The sequence below is a fragment of the Chlorella variabilis genome (assembly GCF_000147415.1).
Source record: "Chlorella variabilis unplaced genomic scaffold CHLNCscaffold_7, whole genome shotgun sequence".
Taxonomy (NCBI): domain Eukaryota; kingdom Viridiplantae; phylum Chlorophyta; class Trebouxiophyceae; order Chlorellales; family Chlorellaceae; genus Chlorella; species Chlorella variabilis.
Genome location: NW_005435081.1, coordinates 1,535,270 through 1,546,281, shown reverse-complemented (window position 1 = coordinate 1,546,281; position 11,012 = coordinate 1,535,270). Strand labels below are relative to the sequence as shown.

Sequence of the window (11,012 nt, the reverse complement as noted above, 5' to 3'; positions counted from 1 at the left end):
GGACTCCACTGCCGCCCGCGCCCCGCCCCATCTGGCCGCTTGCGCGCCCCATCCCCCCTCGATGGGGCCCGCCCACACCGGGGCCTCCCCCCTCCCGCCCACTGCTTTCTCAACGGCCCCGAGCCGGGGCTGCCCTCATTGCATACATAGTGCGCCTTTCCCTGCTTTTCTAGTGACCTAGCGTTCCGCACTGCCGTTTGGCCAGCCCATGCTCCCGTACCGTTGCGTTTCTCCCCAATGCGCCATGCCACTTTGCCAGTCATACACACGTTTCGATGCGTGCCCTGTCAGCTGCTTGCGTTGCATGTCGCCTTGCTCCACCCCTGTTTTATTGCTTTCTCTGCTTTCGCCCGGTTCCCGTCCCGTTTCGGCGGGGAGTCTATGTTGCAAGCTAGTTCTTGCTTTACCAGACTTTAAGCCCACACAAGCACAAGCAAGCAGGCCTTGAAGGTCAGCCGAGAGCTGCTGGGCATGCATGGGTCCATTTGAGATAGCGGTGCGCTGGACCGTCACCACCCTCCCAAACATGTGCAGCCCCTGCCGACAGCCCACCTGTGAGGATGCCCAGATGGAGATGCCGATGGCCTGGATTCTGCACAGGCGACAAGGGTGTTGCAGGCAGGAGGTGGCTTGAGAAGACAAGCTTGGCAGCACGGGGCAGCAGCCGCGGTGGCGTGGCCGTCGCAATTGCTGCCAGTGATGAAGCAGGCAGCACAGCAGCACAGGAACAGCACCCCAGCAAGCAGCGGGGCACCCACGTGATGCCCAGCACGTCAGAGGTGCAGAAGAGGGTGGTGATGAGCCAGCGCTGGAGCATGCGCCGGCCCGCGGTGAGGTCTGGAGAGAACTTGAGCACGATGCCGACCTTATTACACGGCCAGGGCAGGACAAAAACAAAGTTGTCATGTTGGTAGAGGCGGCGATGGCCAGTGGCGGGAGGGCCACAACGGTGTCAAACCATGCCTGGGCAGGCGCCGCTCCCGCCGCTGCCGCCGGCCAGCTCACCATCAAGTAGAGGGTGGCTTGGATGATGTTGGGGGCCATGATGACAAACACTTGCATGATCACAACTGCAGAAAGGCGGCGGGGCTGGCTTGATATCGGTTCCGCGCTGCTGGTGTGGCTCGACTGAACAAGAGTGTCCGGACAGACTCACAGGCTGGGAAGACGTTGCCCTTTCCAGACATTTCGGTCGCTGCAGCACATGTGGCCACGGGTGCAAGTCAGAACACGGTGGCAGGCATGCAGGAGCAGACGTGAGGTGTCACATGCGCAACTGCCGCCGCCCAGCTGCTGCCACCTGGCACGAGGCGCACCGTACACAAGGCAAGCGTATCCAGCCGACTCAAAGCACGCGACAGCGCTGCAGGCAGGCGGGTGCGGGGTGTTAGTTTCAGTTCCTGAGTCAGCATGGTGCCAGCAGGCTCATGCGTGTGGTCAACAGCCCGCCTGGCGGCAGCGCAGCAGCACCCACGTCATCGTGTGCATGAAGCGGTATGGCCGCCGCCACGTCTTGCACGCAATCGCCACTCCTCCCAGGAAGAAAAGTGTCATGGCGATGATGGCAAGCGCCAGGCTGGGCGAGTAGTTGAGGAAGTCCTCGATGGGCAGGGTGGCCATATCGTATGACGCCATGGTGCCTAACTGCTGCGGGGCCTGGTCGACAGCGGCGGCGGCGGCGGCGGCCTGGTGGCGGCCGGGCAGGCGGGGGCGCCTCTTCGTCTCAATCAATTAGGCGCTGGTGCACCTGCACAACAACGCTGCCCGAGGCCTTGCTAACCCACAACTCCATCGGAGGTCTGAGACCGATGCCGCAAAAAGGCCGCGCAGTGCAATGCCACGCCCTGGCGCAGAACTCCAACAGTCTCTCACACTACATGCATAATGCTGCTGTTCAATAGAGAGCCTGCAAAAAATACCGCGACAGAAAAAAATACCGCCAGCGTTGGCAAAGGCGACGGGTGGAGCTACTGCCAAATCCTTGCGTAAGAGGAGACCTCCAAAGGGATGCCCAGGGACCCTCGCATTGTGCAATGAGACGATCTTGGATGGTGAACGCAATCATACCTGAACCCCACATAACTAAGCCCAGGGTGCAGAATGCCGCCCTGTGGCTGATCGGCGGCGTTGCAAGGCTCCGTCCGGCATGCGGCTTCTCTTGCTGTGCTCACAGCCCAGTGCACAAGCTTCAATTCGAACAAAGACATTCATTCATGATTAAATCAAATGCAAAACAAGTCCTCAGCTCACGCTGGGAGCTCCAATTTGGCAGGCATTAGCGAGACGGTCCCGCCCGCACGCCGCCGCGTGCGCCGCCGCCGCGGCCCGCTACTTTACAGGGATGTCTGCAGGGCAGGCGTCTGGGTGGGCCGTCACGTGGGCAAACACCTCCGCCTGCTGCCTGGCCAGGTGCCACGGCATCTCCGCATACACGTCGCTAAACATGGCCGACAGCGGCGGCTTGGGCGCCTTCTGTGCTGTCTCCAGCGCCTGGATCACTTCCCTGCGTGGCAGCGCCAGCAGCCGGGCACAGCATGGGGTGCGGGCAGCATCGCTCAGGGGTCCTTGGCGAGGGGAGCACAGCGCGGCATGCGCGGCGTGCGTGCTGCGGCGCCCACAGCCAGGAGCGGCAGCAGGGCGGGAGCCGGGGTTTGCGGCGCCAGCAGCCCGGCACCAGCCCGCTCCGGCGCCCCGCCGCCGCACCTGCGCGCCTCCTGCCGCGCCGCCGTGTCCTGGGCATCGTCCCACCACCCCTGGTCGATCAGCCAGCGCTGGAAGCGGGTGACGGGGTCTCGCGCCCGCCACTGCCGCATCTCCTCCGCTGCGCGGTACCTGCCGCGCATGTGGGCCGCGCATGTGGGCCGCGCATGTGGGGATATGGGGCAGGCACGCAAAGGAGAGGAGAGGAGCCTTGGCAGGCAGACTTTTGTGCGGCGCGGAGCAGCCGGCGCTCAGCGCCACCCACCCACACCAGGCTGGCTCTCGGCGGCCCGCCTGGCCTGACCCTGCGCTGCCAGGCCTGGCCCAGCACGCCCCACCGTACACGCACCTGGAGCTGTCGTCTGAGGTGGAGTGGTGGCCGCTTCGGTAGCTCATCGCCTCCACCAGCACCGGCACCTGCAGGGGCGGGAGCGGGAGCAGGCAGGGAAGGGTGAGGGATGCACGGGCGGGCCGCGCGGTCGAGAGCCGGCGCACGGCGGACACGTGGGGCTGGCCCGCACGGCGCCAGTGGTGCACACGCAGCAGGCGTGGCGGCCCAGCGCCGCTGATGCAGGAGCCGGCGGGCAGGCGCCGCCCGCCAGTACAAGCGGTGGCAGCCGGGACGGGCCAGCGGCGCTGCAGGGCGCCGCAGGGCGCTTAGGCTCACGTGCTCCTCTATCGCGATGCGCCTCGCCTCTGCCGTGGCATTGAACACCGCCCGCGCATCCCCGCCGTCCACCCGCAGTGCCGCCATCCCGTAGCCGGGGCCGCGCCCCGCGATGCCGTCGCCTGCGGAAGGCAGGCGTGAGAGGCGGGAGTGGCTCAGGCTGGTGCTGTGCTTGATGGCGCCGGCCCCACACACCCGCCGCCACAACCACATATCGAGCGCCGACCCACATACACGACTCCCACCACCACCACACACACAAGCGCGCGCGCGCACACACACACACGCACGCGCACCCCGCCAGACCCCTCCCGCGCACCCCGGTACTGGTCTGTGGCGGGTGTGCTGATGGCCCAGCCGTTGTTGCGGCAGATGAAGACGACGGGCGCCCCCAGCGTGGCGGCGAAGTTCATGGCGGCGTGGAAGTCGCCCTCCGAGGCCGCCCCCTCCCCAAAGTATGCCACCGAGCACGCCTGCTTCTTGTCCAGCTGCGGGGGTGAGCGCGGCAGGGGGCGGGTGGGTGTCATGGTGAGCGTGGGTGGGTGAGCAAGCGGCGAGGAGTGGGTGGGTGGGTGAGCGTGGGTGCGGTGCGTGAGCGGCTGGGCGGGTCCCTGCCTCCTCCCCAGGGCTGCAATGCTCCGCCTCCAGCGCGCATACAGCGCGCACCACACCACGCATGCACACACAGATCCTCAACCCCCCCACCTCGCCCCCGCCTCCAACCGCACACACACTCTGCCTTTCCTTTCACCCAGCCCCGCCTGCCTCACCCTGAGCGCGTACGCGGCGCCCACCGCGTGCGGCAGCTGGGTGGCGAGGGTGGAGGAGATGGTGTGGAAGTTGAGCGCCTTGCTGCCGTAGTGGATGGGCATCTGCCGGCCCCGCCCCTGCTCGTGCATGTTGCCAAAGCACTGCGGGGAAGGAACCGCCAGGCAGGGCGGGACGCGGGCGGGGCAGGGGAGTAAAGTGTCTGTCAGCCAAGGGGAGGTGCCGGTCAGGGTGGCACGAGGCAGCGGGAGGGGTGCGGCTTGGGGGCGGCGAGGACGGGTCTTGGCCTCTGCCACCCAGCGGTGGCCGCTTCTTTCCAGCCCGGCCCCCGGCTCGAGAGGGAGCCCCCGCCACGGCAGCTCCCCACCTACCTGGTGGGCCATGTCCTGGACCGAGAATCCGCGGTACAGTATCACGCCCTGCTCGCGGTACTGGCTGAACACCACGTCGTCGTTGGTCAGCGCCGCCGCTGAGCCGATGGCCGTTGCCTCCTCCCCGCTGCTGGTCATGTAGAAGGAGAAGCGGCCCTGCGGGGAGGGGAGGGAGGGAGGGAGCGCGGGGCAGCAAAGCAGGGACGGTTTATGGCCTATGGCAGCAGGGAAGGAGTATGGCAGCGGGGACGGCGCTGGGGCAAGGAGGGTGGTGTGGTCGGGGTGCAGGGCAGCGTCGCAGCACAGGCAAGCGGGCAAGCAGCAACCTGTGCCCAGCCTCCCGCCCGACACAGGCTCCCACAGCGCCCAGCCACACACACCACCCCGGCCGCAAGCTGCCGCTGCCGCCAGTGCAGCAGGCGCCGTCAGCGGGCTGGCACCCGAGCCGCACGCCAGAGCCGCCACCCGAGCCGCACGCCAGGCGGCCAGCGAAGCGGCCAGCAAGCGCCTGACGGCCTGCCGGCAGCTGCTGGCAGCTGCTGGCGGGCCGCCGGGCCCACCTGGCGCTGGGCCTCGTAAAAGATGGTGTCCACGGTTTGCAGCTTGACCATGGTTTGGTACATGCGTACCGCAGTGTCCTGCCCCAGCACGTGCGGCACGTCCGCCTCCCCCACCGCGTGCCCCGCCGCGTCGATGGTGCGGTAGCAGGGCAGCGGGGCACGGGGCGAGAAGGTGCCGCCCACAAACGTGAGGGTGGGGGTGAAGGGTACGGAGCCGCCGGGGAAGTCCATGCGTTCCTCTGCAGGGCCTGCGCCGGAAGAGCTGCCTGGAAGGGCGCTGCCGCTGCCTTTGCTGCTGGCCCTGCTGCCGCCGGCGGGCGCGGCCTGGGTGGCGGCGGAAGCTGAGTGGGCGGAAGCGGCGGCGGCCGCCCGGCTGGCGAGCACGCGGGCGGCGGTGGCGGCAGCTGCGGCGGCCGTGGGGCCCGCGCCCCGCAGCGCCAAGGCGCAGCACCGGGCCAGCATGCTTCCCGGGGGGGCCAGGGCCCGCGCCGGAAGCCTTCCTGTTCTGTTGGCGGGCCGGGAGTTTGGTGATTGCTGTGGGGTGTCGGCCAATGATCACCGGTGTGCAGGATCCAACCACACTCGTCTGTAAAGGCAGCGGCTGTTCAAGAGGGCCAAGAGAGGAGGCTGCTGTGCTCCGTCTGCTGCGCTGTGTTCAACGCCAGAGGCCGCATGGTGCGCTTGTGCATTGGTCCTGGCAACCCTGCAGATCCCGCAGCCCTCCTCTGCCAACGACATCGCTCAGCATGGGCTTGAAGGTGCGCACCACCTCTGCGTCCTGCCCAGTGGCCTGCACACGCACCGCTGAACGCCGCACAGATGCCTGGTGGCCACCGATTCGTCGATGGAGGGCTGCTGATGTCGTGCCACCGCCGGCCGCCCGCCTGCGGCAGAGGCTGCACTATCGGCCCCATTCGATCGGACCGCTGCCGTTGTCGCTGCTGCCTCCCCTGCAGGAGGACTTTGACAAAGCCGCCGAGGAGGCCAAGGCGGTAAGAGGGCCAGGCGCCGACAGCTGCAGTCGCTGCTCAGCTATGCGCCTCCAATCCGCCTTGCCGAGCGCCGCCTGGAGCTTCTGTCTGACCTTGGGCCTGCCGCCACCACCACCATTCCCTGCAGTTGCCAGACAACACCAGCAACGACGACAAGCTGTCGCTGTACGGCCTTTTCAAGCAGGCCACCGTCGGGGACAACACCACAAGTACGCGGGGAGAGGGTGGGGTTTGGGGTGATGCAGTCGTCAGCCTGCCGAGCTCTCCTCAACCCGTCCTCATCCAAGTGTGCCGCATGCATTCAGGAGCCTGCAAACCTATGGGCTGATTGGCTGCCTGGCTTGCCTCCCCCGTGGTTGCTCCTGCAGGCCGGCCAGGCATCTTTGAGCCCAAGGGTGATACCAGCAGGCCGCTGCACCGTTGCTGCCGACACGCTGCTGCTGACCCTTGCCAGCTGCTGCTTCTCTCGCCAGCACAGCAGTATCGTGATGCATGCGCCCCCTCATTGCAAGCGTACCCAAGCCCCAGCCCAACCCAGTGCCCATCTGGCCTCTCCCGCCGCCGCTGCCACCGTTGCAGGGAAGGCCAAGTGGGATGCGTGGGACAAGGAGAAGGGGAAGAGCAAGGAGGAGGCGATGCAGGCATACATCGACCTGGTGCAGTCCCTGAAGGCCAAGTATGGCGCCTAGGCGGCCGCACAGCCTCCCCACCTGCCCAGCGAAGAGCGCCCAGCGAGCGGCCCTGTAGAGAGCCATGAGAGAGCGCCGGCATCGAGTTCCAGTTGCAAGCGGCTTCCAGCCATGCGCTACCAGTGAAACCAGCTTTTTTGGACTTGAGGCTGGTGTAAAGCAGCGCATCTTTTGAGCGGCGGGGGCGATTCCCGGGTACGGCACTGGAAGGAGGGCGGGCACAACCAGGAGTGCGAGACGCTCGCTGCTGCTGCCGCCGACCGGCCAGGGGGCGGGGCAGCAGCTGAGAACATGCTGGCAGAGCCGCATGCTTGTGCATGCACCCCGGATGGAACACCCAGGAGCGGAGCTGCCGTGTGTGTGCACCGCAGCGAGGGGCACCCTGCGGGCCTGCATCCATCCTTCTCACAAGGTATGCGTTTACACTTGAGGCAACAGTACGCAGTGCAATTACTAGTGGTGGGATGGGTCTACGCAAGCGATCTAGGGGGCCGACCGATGGGCCAGCAGAAGTGCTCAGCGATGCGCCGGGGAGGTCACTAGCCTGGTGTTTGCGGCTAACTAAGTGGGAGCGCTAGCTAGGTCAGGGTTGCCAGGCGGCTGAGAGGCCACAAGCAGACCGTGAGGCTAGAAAGTGGGGGAGCAGGGAGGTCAGCGGGCACAGGTGGCGCAAATAGGCAAGCGATGCCAGCACGAAAAACAGGGAGACGGCAAGCTATTCGTAAGCACATGAACGACAAACAGTAGAAATAAGCCAGTGGCAGGAGGCTAGCTGCCAACAGCCGGAAAGCAGGGAGCATAGAGCTATGGCCGATGAAGGAGGGAGGCGTGGGGACACACAGACAGCAGCGGCACTCACTCAATAGGGCAGGTGACCAGGGGGCAGGCAGGCAGCCCGGCTGCTGCATACACAATTTCTACATAGACGGGTGCACTGAAGGGGCGGCCTGGCCACCAAGAGATGCATGCCGGCAGCAGGCAGGGCGCTGGGGCATGTGCCGGGGAGGGGTTGATTCGGAACGCTGGGTAGCTAGCTGATTGGGAGGTGTTCAGTTCGCTGGGTGGAGGCCGCAGGGGCCACCGGGAACAAGGCCCTGAGCTCACTCGCTGTCCTCGTCGCTGGCAGAGCTGCTGGGGGAGTCCAGGATCTTCTTGCCGGCATCCAGGGCGCTCAGCACGCTGGCCGCCAGGATGACGCCTGCACATCGTCACCAGGGAGCGTGCATGCACGGTGAGGCGCCGGGCATGAACGAGGCAGGGCTTGCCAGGCATGAGACATGGGCAACGCAGAGTTCGCTCTGCTAGTGATACTGCACAAGGGCTGGGCAGCCCTGACCAGCCGTGCGCGTGCAAGCACAGGCTGCGGGCGCACCCGGGGCGGAGGCCTTGCTGCCAATGGTGGCACGCGGCTCCTGCTCCTCGGCACCAGCAGCAGCGCCCTCCTCAGCCGCGCCGTCCACTTCGTCGCCGGCGGCGCCGGCAGCCTTGGCGGCGGCCTTGGCCTTGCGGCTGCTGCTGCCGCCGCTGGAGCTCGGGGTGCTCATGGCGGCATAGCCGCCGATCATCACGCCGCCCAGCAGCGCGGCATCGGTGACGTCGATGGCCAGAGCAGAGAACATGGCGGTGGCGGCCACGCCCATCGCCACCGTGCCGGCCATGGTGCCGAGGGACTGCAGGCATGGGAAGGCAGGCATGGGAAGGCAGGGAGGAGTCGAGCCTTGAAGGAGCGTTGGGAGGGTATGGAGGAGGCGGGGAGGTTGGGCTGCTGGTGCGAGGCCAGGGTGCGCCAGCAAGCAATAGGCGGGAGCGGCAAGGAGCCTGCTGAGCGCAGCGACAGCATGCACACAGGGCAGCACATTCAGGGCTCCACCCAGCAGCGCTGCTGCCAGCTCTAGTGCTCCCAGCTGCTGCTGCTGGCCCTGGTACTCACCCTGAGGGTGCTGCTGGAGCCGGCCGCCGCCACCTTGCCATCCGCTGGCTTCTCCACGGCGGCGGGCACCTGATCCATCACCACCTCCATCTCCACAGGCTGCGCTGCGGTGGGAGCCACCTCTACAGCCGCGGGCGCCAGCTCGGCAGCGGCAACCGTCTCAGGCTCCACCTCAGCTGCCGGCACCGCCGCTGCAGCCTCCTTCTTCTTCTTAGCAGGAGCCACGGTTGCCTTTGCGGTCGCCGCAGCCTTGGCAGCAGCGGCGGGCTTGGGCTTGGCGGCGGGCTTGGCGACAGGCGCAGCGGGGGCGATCACTGCGGCCTTGTTGGGTGCCAGAGGCGCCGCCTCTGCCTCCTCCACCCGCGATTGCTTCTTGTCCGGCTGCTGCATCTTCCCGGCAGCAGCGGCGGCGCCCTTCTTCACCGCATCGGCAATCTGAGAGAAGGCCTCGGCAGGCCTGCAGGGTGGTGGCGCATCAGCAAGCAATTTGCACAGAGGGTCAGGCGTCGGGCAGGCGCGGACAAAGCAAAAGACATGCCGCGGAGCTAAAACCGGAGCCATGCAGGGCCGCTCCAGCCAACCCCGCCAGCCAGCTGGGGCTCCAGGCTCACTTGAAGGCGGGGGCGGCCTGCTCCTCCTGCTCCTCCACCTCGGCCGGGGCAGCAGCAGCAGCAGCGGCAGGGGTGCCAGGAGCAGAGGCGGGCTCGTCGGCGGGAGCGGGGTCCTCCCCGCGCAGCGCGGGCCATGTGGTTGCCAGCGGGGCGTTCCATACGCAGGACAGGTCGGCGGTGGTGGGGTCGATCGACTGGGTGCACGGGAAGGTGGGGCAGCAGACGCAGGCGGGCGGCTGAGCGGAGTCAGCAAGGGTCGGGCACAACCGCCAGCGTCAACAACAGAGGTGACGCTGGCTGGCGTGGCTGACCCGCAGCAGCATGGGGGCAGCGAGCGGTGCAGGACCTGCCCTCTCGGCTTCATGGACCCACCTGGGTGCGGTTCATGCAAGACTCCCACACCGGCCAGCAGCCCGGGATCTGCTGCACAAACTTGTACTCCAGGCTGCCACCCGCGGGCAGCTCCACGGTGCAGCGCCACACGTTGCCCTCGTTCCAGCTCATCTGCACCGCGGCGCTGATGTCCCAGCTGCCCAGCTCCGGCTTGTCGCCCACCACCACCAGCTGCTGGCCATAGGGAACCTGCAGGAAGGGCGTAAGGGGCCTCAGCCGCTGAGTGGAGAATGAGTGGCGGTGGGCAGCGGCGGCGGCGATGTGGCGCTAGGGCTTGCCTGCCGCTGCAGCGTAAACGTGACAAGAATGGTGTCGGCGCTGGCCGTCTGCTTCTTATGATCCAGTTCCTGGCCGACGAAGCAGACGGCGGAGCGCCGGGCGGCCCGAGAGGCAGCAGGACGCTGGGGCGCCCTGCGGGAGCTGGTGGCGCGCTGGCTGCGCAGCGCTGGTCTGCAGGCGCTCAACAGACCGGTGGCAATCATGATGATGGCTGGGGGTTGGCTGAGGGGTGCTGCAAGTTAAAAACGTTCAAATGCTGCACGCGCTCTCCTCGCCGGCTGGTGCAATCCACACGCAGCGATCAAAAATAGGCGCCCTGGGCCGCAGCGCAATCCGTGATCTGATGGTGGCTGTCCGGGTGCCGGGGCTGAATCAGGAGAGGCGACGGCGGCAAAGCGCAGCGCAGCGCAGCGGGCACGCCTGGGGTTCTCAGTGACAGTTGTCGCCGCACCACCCGTGCAGCATCCAGTGCGCATCGGTACACCGCAGATACACGATGATGTCGTGATGGGTGTGTTCAAGGCGCGGTTGGCGCTCTTCATTCGCTGATATGCGTCGCTGGTGAGCTGCACGACGGCAAGGCAGCGGCACCAGCCCTGTTTACAGTGCATTCGTTGGGGTCTGTTGCACCACCCACTCACGTCAATGAAAATAAATTCAGGACATTTGGTGCGGGAACGTACGAGGCACCTAGTGCAATGAACACAGCAGCATCGAGCAGTCTCGGCGCCAGCGACACCAGCGGCGGCGGGTGGCCAAGTTATTTGGCTAATCGCCGGGGGGATTGGAGGAGCATGCATGCGCAAAGCCACTGTAAGAAGTGGCCCGCACTGTATAAAAACAGCCGCCTCCAGGCTCCAGGCAACGCTTCCCTGAAGGGCTGCTCTCGGCGGCGCCAGGGTGGCGGGAGCTGAGAAGGCAGTCGGCTGGGCAGCTGAAAGCGGCAATCGACTACATTTTGCTGTCTCTAGAGTGATAAAACAGGCCGCAGGCAACTGCACAGCCGGCAGTGGTCGAATGCTCGCCATGTTTTGTTGCCTCTAGCAGCTGAA

The 11,012-nt window shown here is 66.6% G+C and overlaps 4 protein-coding genes across 4 annotated transcripts in view; 1 reads left to right on the top strand and 3 right to left on the bottom strand.

Moving 5' to 3' along the window:
* The window catches only part of CHLNCDRAFT_144520 (hypothetical protein), a gene marked incomplete at both ends in the record, with an annotated part of 3,574 nt that extends 1,939 nt beyond the window's left edge, over positions 1-1,635 (bottom strand). The window contains 5 exons of the mRNA XM_005848707.1: positions 553-592; positions 759-865; positions 1,006-1,070; positions 1,317-1,363; positions 1,475-1,635. Coding sequence (XP_005848769.1) covers positions 553-592; positions 759-865; positions 1,006-1,070; positions 1,317-1,363; positions 1,475-1,635 — 420 coding nt within the window. The remainder of the gene's footprint in view (positions 1-552; positions 593-758; positions 866-1,005; positions 1,071-1,316; positions 1,364-1,474) is intronic.
* A 693-nt stretch (positions 1,636-2,328) lies between these two features.
* Positions 2,329-5,297, bottom strand: CHLNCDRAFT_22004 (hypothetical protein; the record flags this gene model as incomplete). Its single annotated transcript, XM_005848706.1, has 8 exons — positions 2,329-2,503; positions 2,704-2,832; positions 3,050-3,117; positions 3,368-3,489; positions 3,687-3,855; positions 4,138-4,278; positions 4,507-4,662; positions 5,067-5,297. 8 exons carry the CDS (start codon positions 5,295-5,297, stop codon positions 2,329-2,331), a joined length of 1,191 nt encoding a protein of 396 aa, XP_005848768.1.
* Positions 5,298-5,812: 515 nt separating this feature from the next.
* CHLNCDRAFT_144518 (hypothetical protein) lies at positions 5,813-6,747 on the top strand (the record flags this gene model as incomplete). Its single annotated transcript, XM_005848917.1, has 5 exons — positions 5,813-5,824; positions 6,023-6,058; positions 6,186-6,267; positions 6,427-6,453; positions 6,638-6,747. The coding sequence occupies 5 exons, from the start codon at positions 5,813-5,815 to the stop codon at positions 6,745-6,747; spliced, it is 267 nt and encodes an 88-aa protein (XP_005848979.1).
* A 1,100-nt stretch (positions 6,748-7,847) lies between these two features.
* Positions 7,848-10,163, bottom strand: CHLNCDRAFT_144517 (hypothetical protein; the record flags this gene model as incomplete). Its single annotated transcript, XM_005848705.1, has 6 exons — positions 7,848-7,945; positions 8,120-8,417; positions 8,678-9,134; positions 9,289-9,482; positions 9,661-9,870; positions 9,984-10,163. The coding sequence occupies 6 exons, from the start codon at positions 10,161-10,163 to the stop codon at positions 7,848-7,850; spliced, it is 1,437 nt and encodes a 478-aa protein (XP_005848767.1).
* Positions 10,164-11,012: the final 849 nt, after the last annotated feature.